General features: G+C 38.2%; 2 protein-coding genes across 2 annotated transcripts; one reads left to right on the top strand and one right to left on the bottom strand.

Moving 5' to 3' along the window:
- Nucleotides 1-3,365: 3,365 nt before the first annotated feature.
- Nucleotides 3,366-13,579, top strand: LOC124118115 (A disintegrin and metalloproteinase with thrombospondin motifs 20-like). Its single transcript, XM_046480203.2, has 5 exons — nucleotides 3,366-3,723; nucleotides 5,511-5,803; nucleotides 6,893-7,057; nucleotides 9,749-9,899; nucleotides 12,790-13,579. Exons 1-5 carry the CDS (start codon nucleotides 3,414-3,416, stop codon nucleotides 12,843-12,845), a joined length of 975 nt encoding a protein of 324 aa, XP_046336159.1. The 5' UTR covers nucleotides 3,366-3,413; the 3' UTR covers nucleotides 12,846-13,579.
- Nucleotides 13,580-19,223: 5,644 nt separating this feature from the next.
- Nucleotides 19,224-21,483, bottom strand: LOC124117366 (baculoviral IAP repeat-containing protein 2-like). The gene has a single exon (XM_046479196.2). The coding sequence runs from the start codon at nucleotides 21,150-21,152 to the stop codon at nucleotides 20,202-20,204; it is 951 nt and encodes a 316-aa protein (XP_046335152.1). The 5' UTR covers nucleotides 21,153-21,483; the 3' UTR covers nucleotides 19,224-20,201.

Here is a 21,483-nt window from a genome sequence, read left to right as displayed (position 1 = left end):
ATTTATACCGATATATATATATAGCAAACATTGCAATTAAGCACGTCCATTTTATGAAAAGCATGATATTTCACAGAACTTTGCGACATGACACTTCGAAATGCCACCTGAAATCAGAGGTAGTGACATCAAATGTAGTTGGATAATTAAATGTCCCTCGTTTTCTATTGAGATAATATCGGGAACAGGTAAAATGTCTGAAACAGGTATAGTGCAAAAAAACGGATATAATCATGCCTAAAACAGATATGAGGCCTGAAACAGATACGATGCCTGAAACAAATACAACTAATGTAATTTTTGTGGTTGTTATAATCCCGGAAAAAAGTGTAATGTCCCATATTGGGATAATGTCTGCAACGAAATGAACGTGACAACTGTACTAGCAATCTCCACTATAATCAGAGGAAACTTATTCAGTTTATTAGAACTGGGCATATATCATGACAAGGATATACATTTGCTCGGGCTTTATTCTGGTATTTATGAAATATATCCATTTGTTTAATCTTTAAATCTTTTTTGTTGTTTTTCAAATTATATGTCACTGTGTGTATTATTTATATCGTTTATATTGTTATTTATGATAACGTGCCAACCAACACGTACACCCCTATTCAAACTTCATCAACGAACCTGGCTGCTGTCTTCTTAAACTTCACCCTCTGAAGGTTTGTCTCCCATCGGCCGGCTGGGCTACCAACCGAGGGCAACTAGTGCTCTTCCACAAAATGTAAAAGAAGTTTTCAAAGCCTCAATCACCTCCATTCCACTCACAGAGCTTATTACATCACCAGAAACGACGGAACATTCGGTTAGATTGATTAAATTGAGCGTTTAGAAAGTGTCCAAAAATATGTGTCGAGTTTTTTCAAGCATGAAATAGACGAAATAACGACGCATTTGCTGCGCCTTGTACAAATATAAAAAGCCAATCACATAGAACCACTCCCTGGTCACCTTCAGTTATATGCACTATTACCTATTTCAGACAGTCCTTTGTGTATTGCACGATTACACAGTAAATGACATCAAATCTTTAGGAATATGATTTCTACTTACACCTTGTGTACACTCAATATAATCTTTGGTATTGATTGTGAAGGAATACCTAAAACTTGGTTCTTACTTTTACGGAATTAAACGTAATCAATATACAGCAAGGACGCATATCCACTCTCGGCTAATGTAACCCTGTCATACATGTCTGGCATAAGGACGACCATGCACTGTCTCAGGTTGACATTGGCTTAACGTTTTCGACGTCACCAGTCCCGACCACGCCTATGAAGGAAGTGCCATGTGAATCGGGTGTCATCTGATAACATGACGTTGACGTCGGCACGTGGGCGGCACAGCACGTGGCTGTCGAGCATGGTGATGAGCTGCATGTAGACGATTTTCTGATCGGCGGACCCGTACTGATGAACGTTTGCAGTAATTTGATTGGCCTTTTGAGCTCGATTCCGTATGTGCCGGTTTCGGGTCAGGTACTGTACGACCCTGTACTCTTGTCGTTGACCTGGAACACCCCAAACAGTATCCATCGTCAAAATTTGGGGTTTGTTGGTACCTGCTAAACACGAATTGTTCGCTAGTTCATATAAATACAATGAATGAAATCAAGTAAATCACAACTGCATCATAAGCAGAATCAATAAGATTGACAAAACTAATGGTCCACAGAGATTAATCCACCTTCCTCAAAACAGTCCAAATTAGGAATGCCACCCACGCACGTTTGTGGCGCTACTGCGTGCGGGAGGTGCAAACTATCGGATGTGTTTTGGTTTTATATTTTACAGACATAAACATACATTCGTGGGATGCTTGTCGTCAACACTTATGTTTGTTCTAATACTTGGTATTAACATTTTTATTTCATGATTCCCAACTTTTGTAAAGAGTTTATTACATATTACTTAGCCATATAAAATCACACGTCTCTTAGTTAAAAGATCCTGGCATGTATGCGCAACGCAAAAGATAAGTGTTAGATAACATACATGAAAACTTTGCAGGATAACATTTTGAGGTAAAATATTACTGTTTGAAGTAACATGTTATAAGGAGGCCCAAACTAATAAAACGTGTAGTTCATTTCATATTCTAATATCTGGCAGATACTAACAGATAAGTCTCAAGCAGCTGCAGTGGTGCTGACGCAACGATAGGGGGAGTAGTTTGGAGCCTCTCGGTAGTCCCAGAAATTGCATTCAAATCATACAAAACGTGTTTGTTTGTCTGTAAACAAATCGTTACACACAATCCCTCAGATATGAGTCACTAATCAGCACGTCTATACCTAGACGGAAAGTGGGCATCCGTTCGTAGAACATTGTAAAACGTAAAACAATTTCCCTGTGTTTTTATTATTTTAGATAGAACCCATGAACACATAACAACCTAATGTAAAAAACCTGTATCAATGAAACGCATATTATTATATATTCCAATTTTATAGTTTTGAGTGATTTGTATACCCCCATATGTTGGAATTTGCTGGGATCTGAGTAAAGATTGCACAGTCCCAGAAATGAATTTATGTATTTAAAGAATAAAGTAATATACTTTCAGCTGTTACAGTAATTTTACTGATGAAAGAACTGGTGTGGCATATTCCAAGATCCTCGGAGAGCATACCGTATTCGACCTAATAAGCGCCCAGGGCGCTCTCAAAATTAGAAATAGGGGGCTCTTATTTGAATTTTATTTGGTGAAAAAGACAGAGTTAAAAGATAAATTTCGTGGTTTATGCTGACAGCCTGAACTGTTTATATACGAGAGATACATTTTTCCAGAATTTAAATGCCCATAATTAAGGGTGCATATAACACACGTACGTATTATACGCGAATAAATAAGTGTTGTGTACATTGATCAATCGGAAGGGGTTCTAATTGGTATTGTTCACTAGCCAATATATTAGCAAATATCGCCGTGGGCGCTTATTAGAGCGGGGCGCTTATTACGTCGATTACGGTATGCGTCTTATCCAACAACCTCATGTATGCTCTTGGTACCTATTTTTCCAAGGACAAGAATATAGGTATAATTAAAAGTAAATATACGTTATCTATATCTCTTCTTGTCTGGCCGATGTAGTAAATCGCCTTGTACGTATACGTCAGGCATAGAAATACCCAAGGGAACATTTATTAAAAACCTATTTCACACTAGCATGTTTTTCATTATGTTCATTGTTGGTTGAATGATCATGTATGCTTCTGTGGGCGCCAGCACAAAGCAGATTCTACCCAGACCTTCACGAATTCAGTGCAGGACTTTGTCTGTAGAAAGAATAAATGAGTGCGCATTAAGAATTCGCTAAGTGATGCTACATTGTACCGACTGACTGTGGAAACCTGGCAGTGAAGATACAGACTCACGTATGCAAACACTACATCTTCGGGATGGATCTGTGGACAATTTTGCATTTGATGATCACCATTGCAATATCATACATTTCATGTTCGGAGCAGCACTGTGGGGTGTTTATACTATTTAGAAGACGCGGGTACGCTTCCGCCGATACTGTATCAACATATGAGTCACTGGTGGACCGATTCCATAACGTATCCATGTTAGAGTGTGCCGACAGGGTGTACACCAAGTACAACTGGTTCATCTATGGTGCAAAGAGCAGAACATGCACCGGAAGCAAATGCCTGTTTCTGCCAGTAACACTTTCGGAAACTCCTTCAGACTACATCATCTATCATCGTAAGTTACACCTTTGTTTGATTGAGTGTTCTTGATATCAGTTACATAATGTGGAAGAAAAGACCCAATTGACGCAGGTGGTGGGCGCACACCTTTCAGTGAAGATAATGAGCAAGGAGAGGGTTGCCATCAGCTCAAGAATTATTATGGAGGGAATCTAGGCTTGTAAAGGTTTCTTCAAATAATGTACTCTAGTAGGTTGTCAACATAGACCTCAAAATGGTATTTTCTCGTTAAAAAGGCCAATAGGCAAATTGGATTGTTCAATAAGAATCAAGTCGTTTTGTCATGTATTTGTCAGTTATTTTGTCTATCTAAAAGGTACAGTAGAAATGTATTTCAGTAAATGACTGGACGTGATTAAAGCCGCAGTTAGCAATAATCCAGCTATATACCTGGTAGGTGAGTGAGTTGGGTTTAACGCCGCTTGTAACAGTATTCCAGTTATATAACAGCGTGTCAGCTTAATGTTGGAGGAAGGCCCGAAGTGATGCAGGTCCCAGACGTTTACCACTTCGGTGAAACCCACGAGCACGGGTATGGTGCTGACAAACCGAGAAACATAATCTGGGCGAACCGGGATTCGAACCCACAATCATAGGTTTCTGGAGTGCCAAAGGGACGCAACTCTGCACAGCGAATCGCGGCGCCTTAGACGTCTGGGCCACCCGTGCCCACTCGAGATTAGAAGTTCATTGTGTTTAGCGCGACCGGTTTGGAATCTGAAAACCTGGTGGGAAATTCATTGGTCGGACAAATGCAGGTTCCTGCTCCATGTCACAGACTGACGACTGAGTGTTCGGGGTCTATATGCCAATCATGTCCGAGGTCGATTCAAGTGTAGACATCATTTTCAGGTTTATATCGCCACCGACATTTATGATAAGATATATGTGTTGTACTGGAAAAAGTAGATTGAGTGGTATTGCCTCTGTAAATTTAATTTGAAGTATATTTCAACGGTGGTACAAGAGTATATATATATATACAGCATATAATATACAATGCAGATCAAGATGGTAACAAGCCTCAATAAAACAAATGTAAAAACATAAAATGAAATAAAATAGAATAAAATAAAAATAAAAATTAGACACCTTAATGTAATACTGTGTTCAAATGTACGATGAATCTGGACAGATGTTTCAGAGTGGATATACTTTAGGTGATAAAGTTTTACACAATTTACACATATTTGGCAAGATATAACAATTCTTTGGGGTGTAAAGAAATGGTTGTTGGAGAAGTGCTAAATAGATAGTGAAATTCTTGTCCAACAGCAGATGAATTGCATAGTGTGCAGACACGGTCTTCTCTCAGTAACCCTCTCCATCGGCCGGTTTCAATGGGTAAATGATGATTGGATTTGCGAAATTGTAAAATGTGCTAGTAGATAGTTTTGGGAAGTAATAGAATGTTTTCGAATTTTGGTAATTCTTTTAAATGTTGGTAGTATAAACCTTTTGAACTTGATAAGATACACATATCCATTTTGTCGCCCCTTAAAGCATAGGTCACTGGGGATCATCACGTTTTATCATTTAGATGTAGTGTGTGCAGGAAGAAGTGTTCCTCCTGGCATCTCCTCATTTTGTTATATATTGTTACAGCAACAATACTCTAAAACGGCATGGTATAAGCCATAGGGTGTTAATGTCATGGTATTATAAAATTAAAATATATATGCTATTTAAACAAAACATTGTTTTCATCGATCTGAGAAGTTGAAAATACCATCACACTTGCGGGGAAACAACGGAAAGTCATCTTTGAACATTTGATTCTAGGTGACCAGCCACATATGTGTGAAGACATTAAGACCAGGGACCCGACAGCTGGTGACGGGGAGTATGTGCTATATCCCACAGCTGCCTCCATGCATGGGTGTCCTACTAAGATATACTGCAGTAACATGGCGTCTGGATCCCCGCTCGAGTTTGTGACTTTACCAACACTCAACGAAGGAAATTACCCAGAGGTCCACACTATGAACTGCACTGAAGAGATACCCTATCTGTCTGGGTTTGGAGTTGGAAGTGAAGGCAACTATCTATACTCTAAAATACGAATCCATGTAAAGGTGAGAAAAGGAAGCTGCAACGCTAGTACCATTAAGTCGAGAGTTTGTAATGACGCTTATATTTGGGAGGTAGTCGACACTTAATCCTGTGTGATATACATGTAGGAGAGTGTTTACTAGGTTGGGTTTAAGGTCAGGTAAAAGCTCAGAATGATGGAAGCCATAGAGGTATACCCCTTTGTGGGAAATACACGAACACGGATAGGGATGCTGGTAGACCAATGATCGTTATCAATACCGGTCCTATGTGGGATTCCAACCAACGACCAGTCGATTATTGCAACAAAGGGAAGCAGATGTGATACACATGCGATTTATCATCCAAAACTGGCTACCACAGGAGATATCGCTTGGATGAGATCAAGCGATTTATTACTTACACGTGAAGAGATCACCCGTTTAATAAACATACAGCTGTATTACACATTGTGTAATACCAAAACGCGTGCTTATGTACTCTCGGAACACGTTTCACGAACAAATATTGAAAGCTCTCAACATCTCATGGCGTATTCAACGACATTGTGTGTGGAGATGATAGGTCACTGGGGGGAGCTTATGCACACCCGATGACCCCAGCAACCTTGTTGCTAGGCTGACGTCACATGGCATTGTTTCGCCGATGGATCTTGCAACCAAATTCCACAAATTACGTCATCGGGTATTGTGACGTCGTTGTAAACTTTGAGGTGCAAGGCCCCGTTCCACAAGGTGATCGTACTGTAGCGCAACGACAGTCGTTAGTCTAAGTTAAATTATGTGAGTTGCGATAGCCACTTTTATCAACTATTGACTATTATTTGCTCAATTACATTCAACGGAAATCATTTGTGGTATCGGTCCCTTGCATGTAATAAATACGTTGATGTCATTTACCCTTGATATCCTACCCAACACGCTATCACGATATGGCTGAAATATTGCCGATGTGACGTAAAGCTTTTACTCACTCACTACCCAACACGCTATTTCTCATTGCTGCTATCGCCCCTTGACATCCTACACCAGCCAATCGAGTCTATTGAAGTCGTGGCATCTCACACATGATACTCTATTCTGTGTAATGAAGTACTCACTCCTGTCTTTCAGAACATGACCATCAAGGCAGATGACTTCACGTTTGTCAATGTGGTCATGGGGAATACTTACCCATACGGCACAGCGTCTGACTGCTACACTTACCAAGCTACCTGTGGTCCTAAAGGAACGTTCCACATCAACACCCTGGGAACGGGGATGCTTGTGGATAAACAGGTACTGTGTCCGTATGTAAACTGTTTCAAAGACATACGTTAAATCGCCTATGCAATAAATCACACATCACCGTCATATAGCTGGAATATTGCTGAGTGCGGCGTTAAACAACAAACCAACTAAACCAACCAACTTTACACCAGTTCCCCTTGCAGTCAATGGTGTCTTTAACGCATTTTATTGACGCTTCTTACAACACAAAGACGACGGTCTATAAAATTTGGGGAATACCCCAATTACTTGCCTTTACATCGGCGAAGGATCGGGTGTAAAATAAAACAATAACCTTGACAGTACGTTATTGAAAACACATGTGGTTTTTGTTTGGTTGTTAAAGAGAGAATGACAATTAAATCCATACAACGGGAATTACTAATATGTTCTTTGTACCTTCTTCACCTGGAGGCTCAGAATGGAGAATCTTGCTAACTATGCTTGAGGGATGGGTTCTTTTGATTTGGTATTCGTTTACCAAGTGAAGAGTATCCGAATGTTTACCTTTATGCGCATGCCAAGGAGCCAATTTCTCCGCGAAACACGGAACTTGATGAAAATTGTATGGAATTTCCTCAAATTACAATGAATTAATTCTTTAGAAGAGAGCTAACCCAACGGATCATATATTAGCTGCGCCCCGTAAAATGCATTGTTGCCGAATTTCCATGGTGTAAAAACAAACACACCTAACATTATGATGTGGTGAATGTAGCAGATATTCTTTATATATACTTTGCACCAAAAAACAACAACGCAAAAGTGATTGTGGATGTATATATCATATAAATAATGATGATAATCAATTGTTCTAAATCGGCATACATCACTCTCATTGACCTAGGTTCCCTATGGCACACATGAAACAGTACATTTTCAAGGTGAAGATCACCTGTGCTCATTATTTTGTATGTCCACCATTAGAGTTCAAAACTGACTGTCATCGTCGTCCCATGGAAGCAATCAGATTTGGAATTGTGGCCTGGGGAATGTTTACCCACTCTTCCTGCAGTGCTTGTGTCAACTGTCGGAGGTTCTGTGGATGTTGCTGGCGTGCTCGCAGTCATAAATCCCGTTGGGAAATGACGTTCTCTTGTTGCATAATGGGAAGGACGTGTGGCCGAAGAATCTCATCCTGTTCTACCCGTGTAGGAGATAGCTGCCCACACCATCACACTACCACCGCCAAATCTGACACCTTGACACGTTGACACCTTTGACCTCGCAGCCGACGATGCAGGTTCGTCAAAATGACCCCTCGAATAGGTCATACCTTCAGCGCGTAAACGTTCCTCACTGCCTGGGCTGATATCCTTCGCAATCCTGGTATGGCCGTAGTGGTTCTTTCACGCAAGTGACGTAGCCATATGAATATGTTCTGTGCTGTAGTAGTGATACGGGAAGGTTACTTGTTGCCCCGTGTGTCTGATAACAGTTCCAAAGTCTTGTGATGATGCTTGGTGCTTCGTCTGTATGCAGTCGGCCGATGACGTTGTTGCGTCAGTCAGTCATGGATGGTTTCGCTGTTCACTTGCTCTACTATTGTGATAGCGTGCAAATGAAAACCCAACGTTTTCATAGGCCTACAAGTGATGTTCGACGTGCATGTCATATTGGTGTGTTTCGGCGCTAGGCTCTCACGTACCAAATTTCTGCAGTACCTTTTTCCACAAATATAAATCCCAATCCATGCAGAAATGACGAATTCATCATTGTATTAATTTTGCATGGATATCGGCAGAATTGTTTAAAGTTGAATACGGTTATATTTGACAAAAACAGAATGTAGCATTACATACAGAATTCATAAAAGTATTAATACAAATATTGATAGATATTGATATAGAAAATTGGTCTGAAAAACATCTACATTAAGTAAATGTTATTCCTATTCAATGTATAGAAGTAATTTCTGTATATGACTGTAATTAGCAGAGGGGAAAACATTAAGGACAATCTTACCACGTTTTCAATGCTCGTCGCATGATTTATTCATTGAAAAGGGAAGATATATAAATAGTAAAAGAGAATAGAGAATTTGACAACTTTGTGATTTAATAGCAGACGAAGATGAAAATCACTTCATCCTTGAAAGACCAGCTTTTACAACGTTAAAATATTGATACATCAAACAAAATTATCTTGTCCATCCAAATATAATCCAAAGTTTTATCTTTGTAAAGCAGTATACTCCATGAAACACTGCAGAATCTGTCCATGTTTACTTATTAGGCAATGTTACAAAGAAAGATATATTACACTGTAATATATATATATATATATATATATATATATATATATATATATATATATATATATATATATATGTATATATATATATATATGTATGTGTGTGTGTGTGTGTGTGTGTGTGTGTGTGTGTGTGTGTGTGCGTGCGTGCGTGCGTGCGTGCGTGCGTGCGTGCGTGTGTGTGTGTGTGTCCGTTATTCAGTTATGGCCTGATGAGACTCGTACGTGGTACGAGTTGAAAGCGCTAGCCTATTAAAACTGTGTTCAATCTTACTCCACTTATTTAATTATATATATATATATATTATACTGTATGTAATGTTATATAGGCATGTTGACTCTTGAGTAGCGATTTAATGAATTGTTTATTATTCCAGTGCCGTGAATAACGGTAAAAGCATCGCAAAGTGCATCTCAAAATAATAAATAATTTCTTATTCTTTTCAGCTCAACTGGATTTTGCATGATTTTTCCCATAAGGGAAAACTGCGTGTCGCTAGATCACCAGGGGGAGAGAAGATTGAACTCCTCTGCGGTGGCTTCTGCGGAGGATGCGTGCCGGATGGACCAATTGTGCTATACCCGAATACCGAGGATGGTGAGACAATCGTATTGTTATGATCGATTGGCTCGGTGGGTTTAATTTCAATGATCTAAAACCTGATAAAGGTCATGGTATCAGTATATGTTCTTTCCTTGCGTGAGATCTTCTCTGAGATTAGTCTTCTTGTAATATGATCAATTTACTTAGTTTCGCTTTGTTTTATTAAAATAAGAAATCGGTGTCAATACGTTTACATTTTCCTAATGAAATTGTTTCAAATAGGCCTCTCAAGAGTCTATCGTATACATAACAGAAGGATGGAGTTGGGCTGAAAGCCGATTTGAACAGTATTCCAGTTGTTTCACGTCGTGTCAGCTTGATGGGGGAGGAAAGCCCGAAGTGATGCGGGTCTCAGACTTTATCCACTTGGGTGAAACCCGAACACGGGTATGGTGCTGACAAACCTAGAAACATAATCGGGGCGAATTGGAATTCGAACTAACGGTCATAGGTTTCTGGCGTGCCCAAGAGATGCAACTCTGCACAGCGATTTGCGGCGCCTTAGACAACTGGGCCACCCGTGCACCCTACCCCCGTGATTTTCTTTCAAGGTAAAAGTGGAACTATTACCATGTATATTCTCAAAAACTCAATAATTTGCTTTTAAGTTTTCCAATCTCAGAAAAGAACCTACTTTAATTCTGCCCAAACCATTGATTTTTCATCTTTGTTCACCACTATCCCACATGACAAACGTAAGCGAAAACGTTAGTGACTAAGGTGGTGATCATGAACATGGTTACATATCTACGAGTATCTTCAGAGGTTCAGGATAATTTGTCAAATGTGAAAGCAAATGTCATCTGAAGTTTATGAGAAAACAATATGTTAAATGCTAGACTTCCCCATTGATAACATCTTTTTGCAATTGGGGGTGAGACATTTAGGCAAAAAGCAGGCACCCCCCACCAGCAAAAATTGTGATCCCCTTCTTGCTGATATGTTTCTTTATCCATACGAACCGGAATTTCTGCTCGGACTGGCAAAATCAAAAGCAAGGAAATTTGGCCAAGAAGTTTAACTTAGGCTTCAGGTATATCGTTGATCTGATATCGTTCACTAACGGTTAAATAGCCAATTCCCTTCCTCTAATTTACCCACCTGATCCAGAAATGTAAGAGGACATTGAAACAGCTTCATCTGTTTCACTTTAAGAGCTGTGCATAAATATTCCAATAGTGTAATTTGAACTAATTTCCAATATTCCAGCAGTTCAAACCTTTGGTGTCCACATTTCACAACTTTTGATGTACAATCGAGCATTCTCTTTCTACCAAGAGTTCAAAGAGCGCCATACGACTAAAATGTTGTTTGATCAAGGTTACAGCTTTTCGATCTTTCAAAAGGTTTGATGGAGGACATCTCCAAATGTTACGCTTCGGTGGCATAAATGATATCCGATGCAAACCTATTTTGACACTCCGGTGTGTTTTTCGGGAGAGAACAATTGACTTGCCTTTGCATGTGTTTTTGACGGGTGCCACCGGTGGGACAGCATCACCGCGATATTTTTAGGATAGTTATTCTTTTACAGTCATTGTCAGTAGGCTTATCCAAACAATTACATGTACAATTATAGGCTACAAAATGCAATGTTGCAGTAACTACAATATTCAAAGGGTGAGTGGCAATACATTTCGTGCAGAAAACACGACAGAAATCTACAAAGAGAAATTTCAAGTTTTGAGGACAACAGAGAGCTTTGCTATTTGGCGCTTTTCTTTTATTGTGACGTGCGGTGTAGAACAAAACCTTTGCAAGGCTTGCTTAGTTTTCTTTAAGGGTGCCTACCTCATGTTAGCTAACGAAGTTGTCGTGCTATACGTGCTTTGAGTGCCTGTCATAAGTTCTCGTGAAGTATAACGGTGCAAACAAACTGCTTGAGCATATAAAGCGCCATATTTTTTATGATATGAGAGGTGGAATGTGAATGGTCAATAGGAGGGGCATAGAAGGGACATTACTCGTAAAAGCTACTAGCGGCGCTACGATCTAGCCCAGAAATTCCAGCCAAGTTCCGCAAGGGTGGAAACTTGGCTTTTAGAGTCTTAACGCCCTTGCCTCGGGAAGATGTTCAAAACACTGGACTCAACCCATGCTGTTTCACTCAATGTATTTTCTAACTTCAAAGAGTTCGCTTTTTATTTAGTCATGGTAGAATGGAGATAAACATACAGTTTTGAGCTAGGTTACATGAAAATTTAACATTTGAAGTCGCACGTATCGCATTCGGTTCCCAATTGAGTGTAGCGCAGTGAATATCAATCTGCTGAAACAAAAAAACCCAAATAATTATGAATTTATCACTGAAAATCGGTGATGCCACCAGATGTTCGTGAAAAGAGTGAGCATATCTTGCTCTCCCTATAGCACCCGCCACTCACACAAACGACATCACAATAGTATGTGAAAGTAACCTGGGTAACGAGGTTAGAAAATCCCGTGAAAGGTAATATCATGGTACATGTATATCGACGCGAATCATGGTAACAAGCAACGCGTCATATAAGTCAATTCCTCAGAATGTCTTCCATAAAAGTTATGAAATGACTTAACAAGGTCTTTGATGGCGAAAGTTCTAAGCAACATTTTGACGCCGTAAATTGCAGCTGATAATGTATTGAAAACGTTTCTTGGAGACGTAAAATAATAAAAATTCTGACACATTTAGTCTTACCTCCACATTTTGTTTTGTCATTTGTCGAAAACAGACAATGTATAATTCTCTTTGATTCGAACACATAATGATCTCGAAAGCTTTCCCTCATTTCTAGAATACATAAGCAGCTCCCAATGGTCTAAAAAATAACCTAATTATATGTTCTCCTTTTCATAAATATTTACTTAAATTCAACAATATAATCATTATATTCTTTAATTGCAGCTGCATTTCTTGGCAACATAGGATCCAGTTTGACCAGAGAGAAATCGATTGAATGAAGGCGAAGTGTCACATTTCCCATGCCTCTTCAAGTTTTCGGTAAACACTTCACGGCCTGGTAACGGGAATATTATAAATAATTTTATTATTAACTCTCTTTCCCTGGTGGAAAGGTCTTAAAATGTGAAGTCAAGTGTGAATGCCCCGGTCCCTGATTTAAGCGTGGGTCGCGCACTCCTGGATCGAGTACACAGCCGCTAGAGAGCTAACTGTACAAATAAAGTTCAGTTAAAGGACTGTAGCTTATTAAAATTGTTTTAAAATAACACCTGGAGGCGTTGTCTCATGAGAGTTTGGTGTTAAATTACGTGTGATATATTTATATCCCGAAATATGTACTGCAAACATCGCAATTAACCACGTAAATTTTATAAAAAAAACACGTGATATTTCACAGAACTGTGCGACAGAACTTTTGAAAACAAAAAGTTCTGTCACCTGAATTCCGAGGTCGTGGTATTTAAGAAATAATCGACGAGTGAGAGTTGTTTATCGTACAATAAAACACGAGTGGTTTATTCTTCCTACATTGTTTTATTGTACGATAAACAACGACCACGAGTCGTTTATTATATGACATATCAACATTATGTACAGGCTCTTTAAGGATGATAATAAAATGTACATGCCTTAAAAATATTTACCCGTATTTGAATTATGATGACACCTCGGCATTGTCGGACAAGACGATTTTATGTACAGGTGGGTATTTCCCGCATTTTCTCACAATCCACAGGTCGATTACCTGTACCTTTTCTCCCAATACCGATTGTCATGTCCCTCCCGCTTTTGGATGCGGTCATTCGGCCATCGCGTTTATTTGCGTTGCCGAGCTACATCTATGGGGAACAGCTCACTAGACAGCCCCCCCCCCCCCCCCCCCCCTCTTTATACTGTTTATTTATTTACTGTTCGTTATTTATTAAATAAAATGGGGCGGTCGGGTAGCCTAGTGGTTCAAGCGTTCGCTTGTCACGCCGAAGACCCGGTTTCGATTCCCGACATGGATACATTGTGTGAAGCCAATTTCTGGTGTCCCCCGCCTTAATATTGCTGGAATATTGCTAAAAGCGGCGTAAAACCATACACACTCACTCACTATGAAATAATCCATGTGTTTATTCCGGTATATCTGTGAAATTTATCAATGCGTTTATTCTGTTTGTTATTTATGAAATCTATTTATGTGTATATTTTTTTGGTTAAATGTATTGATATTTACGAAATTTATCTATGTGTTTATTCTTTGTTCTGTTTATATTGTTAATGATTCAATTTATACATGCGTTTATTCTTTGTTTTGTTTGTATTGGTAATGATTAAAATTATGCATGTGTCTATTCTTTGTTTTGTTTATATTGTTATTGAAATATATGTATGTGTTTATTCTTTTGTTTGTATTGTTATTGAAAAAATCTATGCATGTGTTTATTCTTTTTTCTGTTTATATTGTTAATGATGAAATATATGTATGTGTTTATTCTTCTGTATATATTATTAATGATTAAATTTATCTGTGTTTATTCTTTGTTCTGTTTATGTTGTTATTGAATACATTTACGCATGTTTTTATTCTTTATTCTGTTTATTTTTTTATTGCTGAAATGTATGCATGTGTTTATTCTTTGTTTTGTTTATATTGTTATTGAATAAATTTATGTTTGTGTTTATTCTTCGTTATGTCTATAGTGTTATTGAATAAATGTATGCATGTGTTTATTCTTTATTCTGTTTAAATTGTTATTGATGAAATTTATGCAGGTGTTTATTCTACTGTTTATATTGTTAATGATTAAATTTATGCATGTGTTATCCTTTGTTCTGTTTATACTGTTGTTGAATAAATCTATGCATGTGTTTATTCTATATTCTGTTTAAATTAGTATTGATAAAACTTACGCATGTGTTTATTCTCTGTTTGTTTTTTTATTTTTAATGATAACATTTATCTATGTTTAGTCTTTGTTCTCTTTGAATTGTTATTGATGAAATTGACACATGTGTTTATTCTTTGTTCTGTTCATATTGTAAATGATTAATTTTATCTATGTTTATTTTTTGTTCTGTTATTGAATAAATCTACACATGTGTTTCTTCTTTATTCTGTTTAAATTGTTATTGGTGAAATTTATACACGTGTTTATTCTTTGTTTTGTTTATATTGTTAATGATGAAATTTATGCACGTGTTTATTCTTTGTTTTGTTTATATTGTATTGTTAATGATGAAATTTATGCTTGTGTTTATTCTTTGTTTTGTTTATAGTGTTATTGATGAAATTTATGCTTGTGTTTATTCTTTGTTTTGTTTATATTGTTAATGATAAAATTTATACATGCGTTTATTCTTTGTTTTGTTTGTATTGTTAATGATTAAATATTTATATGTGTTTATTCTTTTGTTTATATTGGTAATGATTAAAATTATGCATGTGTCTATTCTTTGTTTTGTTTATATTGTTATTGAAATATATGTATGTGTTTATTCTTTTGTTTGTATTGTTATTGAATAAATCTATGCATGTGTTTATTCTTTTTTCTGTTTATATTGTTAATGATGAAATATATGTATGTGTTTATTCTTCTGTATATATTATTAATGATTAAATTTATCTGTGTTTATTCTTTGTTCTGTTTATGTTGTTATTGAATACATTTACGCATGTTTTTATTCTTTATTCTGTTGTGTTTATTTTGCATATTGATTATATTGTAATTTATAAGTATAACCGTTGAACATATAATCAGATTGAGAAAACATTCAGTGCTCTACGTACGCACACCATCATTTGGTAAGCATGCTCCCTCGGACATATTCCTTATAAGGAGATTGAAAGGAGGAAATGAACAATGTTAAAATATTTTTTAAAACCCATGTTTTAACATTCGAACAATTATGAGTTTTGTATGTAAAGCCTGATGCTAGATTCTTTATTCAGACAACAGTCCCTATGACTTTGAAAGCAATATGGGATTTGCAAAAGAAAGACTTGCCTTATTGTTGTTGGTTAAAGTGTAGTTAAGGTCACCTTCGGCAAACCTGTTTTAAAACTTTCACAATGTTTCACTTCACTGCTAGTACAGGACAATGGGTGTTTCTGTTCAGATATAAGTAAGGCATATTTGTCCATTTGCTGTGTTAAAGTTCATTTTTCGTTAATAAATATGAGATGAAAGTACAAATGGGTGTATTTATTATTCCTTAGTGAACTATGAAGATTGTTAAATTTATATGCATCACTATTTAGTTATAATGGAAACCACAAAAATCTGAACGAACGGAGGACCGTGTTACAGTATTTGCCGCTCGATGGAAAAGTCCAATGTTTGTGTGCTCGAGCCGGAACCTCCCTCGTCTGTGTTTCGCGTGTATGAACTGGAACTTCGGTTCAATTTCTTATTGTCATGTGTTTTCTTTATGTTATTTAAAGTGCATGCAATATCATATAAGTCTTTGAAAAGAATTTAAAAGTGATACACATAAGGAAGAGAATTAATGGATGTCAACTTCTTTATTACGTTGTGTTCCTCATAATAAAGAAGTTGACATCCATAAATTCTATTCCCCATATCATATAACCACCTCAACGACAAATCGCTTATTTAAGTACTTGTCCGCACATGTATATCTTACCTAGTGTCATTTTAATGGTCTTAATCGTGATTATTGCCTGAAGCAATATCGTTGTCAGCCTATCGATGTCACATATGAATTTTAACTATCTATTTGTATTTTCTGTGTTGTAATTATTTAAGGGCTTTTGAGGACAAAAGTAGTGTCATAGTGGAAACCGCATCAATATTTTTGCTTTAAAATGCTTTAATCCAAAATACATAATTGTTTCAATATGTTTATTTATCCAAAATACATAATTGTTTCAATATTTTTCCAAAGTCTCCCTTGTCTGTTTAATACATTCTGCAAAAATCCCCTCTTATTAGGACCACTCATCCACCTATCTTTAAAATAAAGTGTTAGTTATCACCCCAACACGTCCCCGGATCTTACGTATGTTTATGTACGTGGGTCAATGACCTTGCGCCATCTTATTCTGTACAGCTCACGGTCTGTGTTCTGTCACGTGCTAACCAAGAAGTAAACCTACCTGCTGCCTTCCATCGGCCGAGTGAGCTACCAACCGATGGCACCCCGTCGTCTTGGACAAAATGTTGTAGAAGTTTCCAAAGCCGTAATCTACTATGGTTCATGCTTGGCTTGGCTTCTTATTGGTACTGACCCGTGAAGATCCGGGGTGGATAGGTCTTTAGCAACAATTGCTTGCCGGTAAAGGCGACTATGCTTGTCGTAAGAGGCGACAAACAGGATCGGGTGGTCAGGCTCGTGACTTGGTTGATGCATGTCATCGTATCCCAATTGCATGCTCATGTTATCAATCACTGGATTGTCTGGTCCAGACTCGATGTTTTACAGACCGCTGTCATGTTGATGAGTGCAGCGTTAAACAAGAAACACGTCGTATTGGTAATTGTTAGGTATTCATTCTACCACGTTGTAACTTAACCATGAATGGGTAAGCCTAGCTTGTTTCATATTTTCTTATCCTTTAATTCCAGTGTCAGTAGTCTTGCCTTGTGTTTGCATATAACTCGTATACAAATTTCTACCAAACTATCAATGCGCCACGATATATCACTTTCCCTGCCCCTAAATATTTCTCCTCAACTATCTCCTCTCACATTTCTCTCTCCCGATCTCCCTCTAGTTGAATACCATCATGCCTGGGGCACCCTTATGTAGTAGACACATCAACGCAGTCGTCATCCTTTAGTTTTAACGTCCATAAGGAACTGCCACGTCAACACGATTTGACCATGTGGCTTATTTACACATTGTACACAGTAATCGTCGCACCATGTAAGACCCAAGTCGGTCTGTGGAAGTTTTAACAGAAGTAAAATATTATAATAACACTTTATAACACTTTATGGATAACAACTTCTGGTTTATTGTACGTAGCGATGTAGATTTGTACACTGTTATAAAGCTGGAGTGACTACAACAAAGTGATGAAAAGTATCTTTATTCATGTTATGAAAAGAACCAGATTAACATTGACAACAACAGGTAATAGAAGCATCCAGGCAAATGGATGAAGCCAAAGTGCAGAAAGTATAACAAATGGCACACGGGTAATGAGGCCAGATGTGCAGGGAGGATAAGGATTATACAAGTTGTAATAAGATGATTGGATAATAATTAAAAGAGTCTAAAAATATCTTATGTGGCGCTGTGACAAGATCTAGAACTTATAGTTCTTAACATTTGTCATTACAGGCTCATATTTGTCAATAATATCCAGCTTGGTAGATGTTTTAGATTTCAAATCAGGCTTTTTAAACTGGTGTATATATTTATAATAACCACAGAGTGGTATTTATCTGTAGCTGGATGTATAAGTAATAGACCCGTGAAGATCCGGGGTAGAATAGGTCTTCAGCAACCCATGCTTGTCGTAAAAGGCGACTAACGGGGTCGGGTGGTCAGGCTTGCTGATTTGGTTGATGCATGTCATCGGTCCCAAATGCGTGGATCGATGCTCATGATGTCAATCACTGGATTGTCTGGTCCAGACTCGATTATTTACAGACCGCCGTCATATAGTTGGAATATTGCTGAGTGCGGCGTTAAACAACCAACCAACCAACCAACCAACCAACCAACCAACCAACTATTATTGATAATATCGAGCCGTGTCAACATTCAGCACAGTACAAACTACAATAGCACCATGTAAGATAAAGGCTAAGAGGTATCTTCTAGGTGTGGCTCTACAGCTCACCTTTTGCCATGTTTTGGATGTTGTTTGATCAGTTTGTACTAGTCACTTGCTATACAAGGGATTCCAAACAGAGAAAAAAATAATATCTTGTAAGATTTTCGGAAAGAAATGAAACCATTGTTCGCGTGGCATTCTGCATTTCCTGTGTTGTATTGATATCTTGTGAAAACATTGGTTCTACTCCTTTCACATATAAAACATGCGTGTTTTAAAGTAATGGCTGAATAAAAGCAAAATAATTGTACATCATGGCTTCTGCCAGTTGTAATAAAAATTAACATAAAACATCGGAACAAAGAAAGAAAAATAATAACTAATATACAGATTAATTAATGTAGTAAATCACTGGCTTCTACAAGGTACCCCTGAGGTGTAATTCAGAGTAGGGTATTCAATATGTTACCCACAGTGGCCGATCGGTTACTGGTTAACCTTTCTTTCAGATGACGGCAACAGTGACGTCATGGGCATTCATGGATTATGGCATTTTCTTTTATTCGTGACAGTGCACTGATCAGATGCTTCGTTGTTATAGGCTACTTCTCAAACAATGAAACCAGTCGTACATAGGTATGAATAAACGTTAAAACATGTTTTATTAATTCTATTGCGTATTATTGAAAACGATCAGTCATTGTCTCTATCAATTATGCAAAAACTGATAAATCATATCCGTGCAATTATTAAAAATACAAACTCTATGCGAGCAAATTATAAACAATCTTTACTACACACAGAACGTCAGGTATCAGGTACAGGAGATAGGTGGTTTTGAACATGCGAAATCAGAGCAATTATCAAGGCTAATTTGTCCTGTTAGTAAATCATTACAGAAGTGTAAATACCTTCGTTTGCAATGATAACATCGAAACAAAAAGTCTTGAAAAAGGAATCTGAATGTCTGCCCTAAAACTAATAATTTTCGAAATAATTACGTAGTTAGGCACCCTTATTCTGCTATCAATAAAATGGCAAATACACATCAACATAGCTAAAACGCTTAAATGCTATAAACACTCTTTCACTAAGTCATTTACAGTTTCAAACAGTATCGAAGCATAGACAAAGCGTCACATTTATGTTATATGGCCACACATTGGATTACTGTAGATTGGTATTGTTTGCTTTCACAATACATATCAGATAATATAATTACTACAGATGTATGCAGGTTCCTCCAGGAGAAGTGAAATCTTAGTTCTTACTGCATGTAGTAGTATTCGCAAAATAATGTGGCCCGGTCACCTAGGCGAGTACATCTGCGCCACCTGTAGTACATAAAGTATTCCAAAACAATTAAAACAAATAAAAACCGATAAAACAACACCCACATGACAAAGTAACAAGGTAAATTTACCATACAAACATCGGATGCGGTTCGAATGAACTCAAGCCTAACATCTGAATATATTTATATGCTTATATCTACCAGTATTGTATATCCTTATTAAACATTGTAGAATTAAGGAAGTAATTCTAAATTAACATCTAGTTAATTAATATCAACATTCTTCTGACACGGCTCTGAAGCTGAAAATGCATCGTCTCGAGAGTTTTACATCAAGTCTTCCACCGCCAGAAACAATGACGTGGCGTCAGGAAAGTCTTCCCCTCTGTTCTGCTTCCTTGATGCAATAGCTTGTCGAATTAGCTCCTCCGAGACGCCCATGGCAAGCACTGCCTCCACCTGTGGAGAGTTCCTGGGTTTACTCGGAGGACTACCTGCGTGTCCTTGATTCTTTGTGGGACATCCAGTTCCAGGTCCGTCTTTGTCCCTGCTGGATCCAAGGTTTGCAACAACTACACCAGGTGCACAAGACGCTCCAGCGTGTCCAGGATCCTGTTCACGCATGTCAATTTCGTTCCCCTGTTTGCTGTTGTGGGTGTGTTGTATGTACTCACATCTAGGAGACCACTGGAGATGTGCATCGAACGGATCATCACCAGTATCCCAGTCCCTTAATGTCACCCCACAGTAGAAGCACCGAGCTCGGTCTGCAGAACCAATGTAGAAAAACCCGGCGGCAGCCATGTTTTGAGGAGAATGAATATCCAGTTTAAGGGGCCATGCTTCAAATGTGCCAAGTCTCTTCACCTGGTCAGCGAAGCTGCTATACTTTGCCTTTGCAAGGTCATACCCAGACCGTATCTTAGGCGTGACCACAGGAAACCACTTATTGAGGAAGCTGCAGTCTGGAGAATGTTTCCTGTGTGCGTCAAGAGGCACGTCCTTCTCCGTCCAGTTGTACAGTTTGACCTTGCAGGTGTCACACTCCACTTTGTCCCCGGGTCCGATCAACACGAACCCGGCAATGGCTAGTGTTACTGCTCTAATCTTCCCAGTCCAATTTGCGAATGTTCTCAACCTCCTAGTCAGGTTGTCCTTCTCTGGGGTCGGCTGATTATCGACTCCAGGCAGTCTACCTCGACTTTCACTTCCTGTTTGTCGCAGTACTGCACCATCTGTACACACAGACTCTTGTGATTCCGTATTTGATATATCCATGGTAGTATGATATAGATCACGTGCACATGCACCTACATGAACAAGCTTGAACGCCAATGTCGTCGGGGGTAACCGCTCGTAAGATTCAAATCCGTCCTTAATCTGTTGTTGTGTTGTAGCTATAAATAGATCCACATCAAACGCCTATAGTATTTTATTAGCAACACGTCACCCCATAATGCAAATCTCATTTCAGTTCCTTGTTAGTGCAGCAAAGATACACAAAGATCTGAGGACATATCCTAATGCGGGCGGACGTAAGAACGACATATTGTCCGACTAATCAGATCGGGAAAGTGAAAGTCGGACACACTCCACCGCAGTGGTAACT

The sequence above is a fragment of the Haliotis rufescens genome, unplaced genomic scaffold (assembly GCF_023055435.1).
Source record: "Haliotis rufescens isolate VD_foot unplaced genomic scaffold, xgHalRufe1.0.p SCAF_12, whole genome shotgun sequence".
Lineage (NCBI taxonomy): Eukaryota > Metazoa > Mollusca > Gastropoda > Lepetellida > Haliotidae > Haliotis > Haliotis rufescens.
The sequence above is the reverse complement of the archived record's forward strand: the minus strand, read 5'-3'. Positions and strand labels throughout refer to the sequence as shown.

What these genes read in the sequence shown, in the direction of transcription:
- LOC124118115 (XM_046480203.2), top strand. Translation starts at nt 3,414, where the DNA reads ATGGATCTGTGGACAATTTTGCATTTGATGATCACCATTGCAATATCA. An exon ending in AGACTACATCATCTATCATC is followed by an intron (nt 3,724 to 5,510) that starts GTAAGTTACACC and finishes ATTTGATTCTAG; the next exon opens with GTGACCAGCCACATATGTGT. An exon ending in ATACCCGAATACCGAGGATG is followed by an intron (nt 9,900 to 12,789) that starts GTGAGACAATCG and finishes CTTTAATTGCAG; the next exon opens with CTGCATTTCTTGGCAACATA.
- LOC124117366 (XM_046479196.2), bottom strand. Translation starts at nt 21,152, where the DNA reads ATGGATATATCAAATACGGAATCACAAGAGTCTGTGTGTACAGATGGT.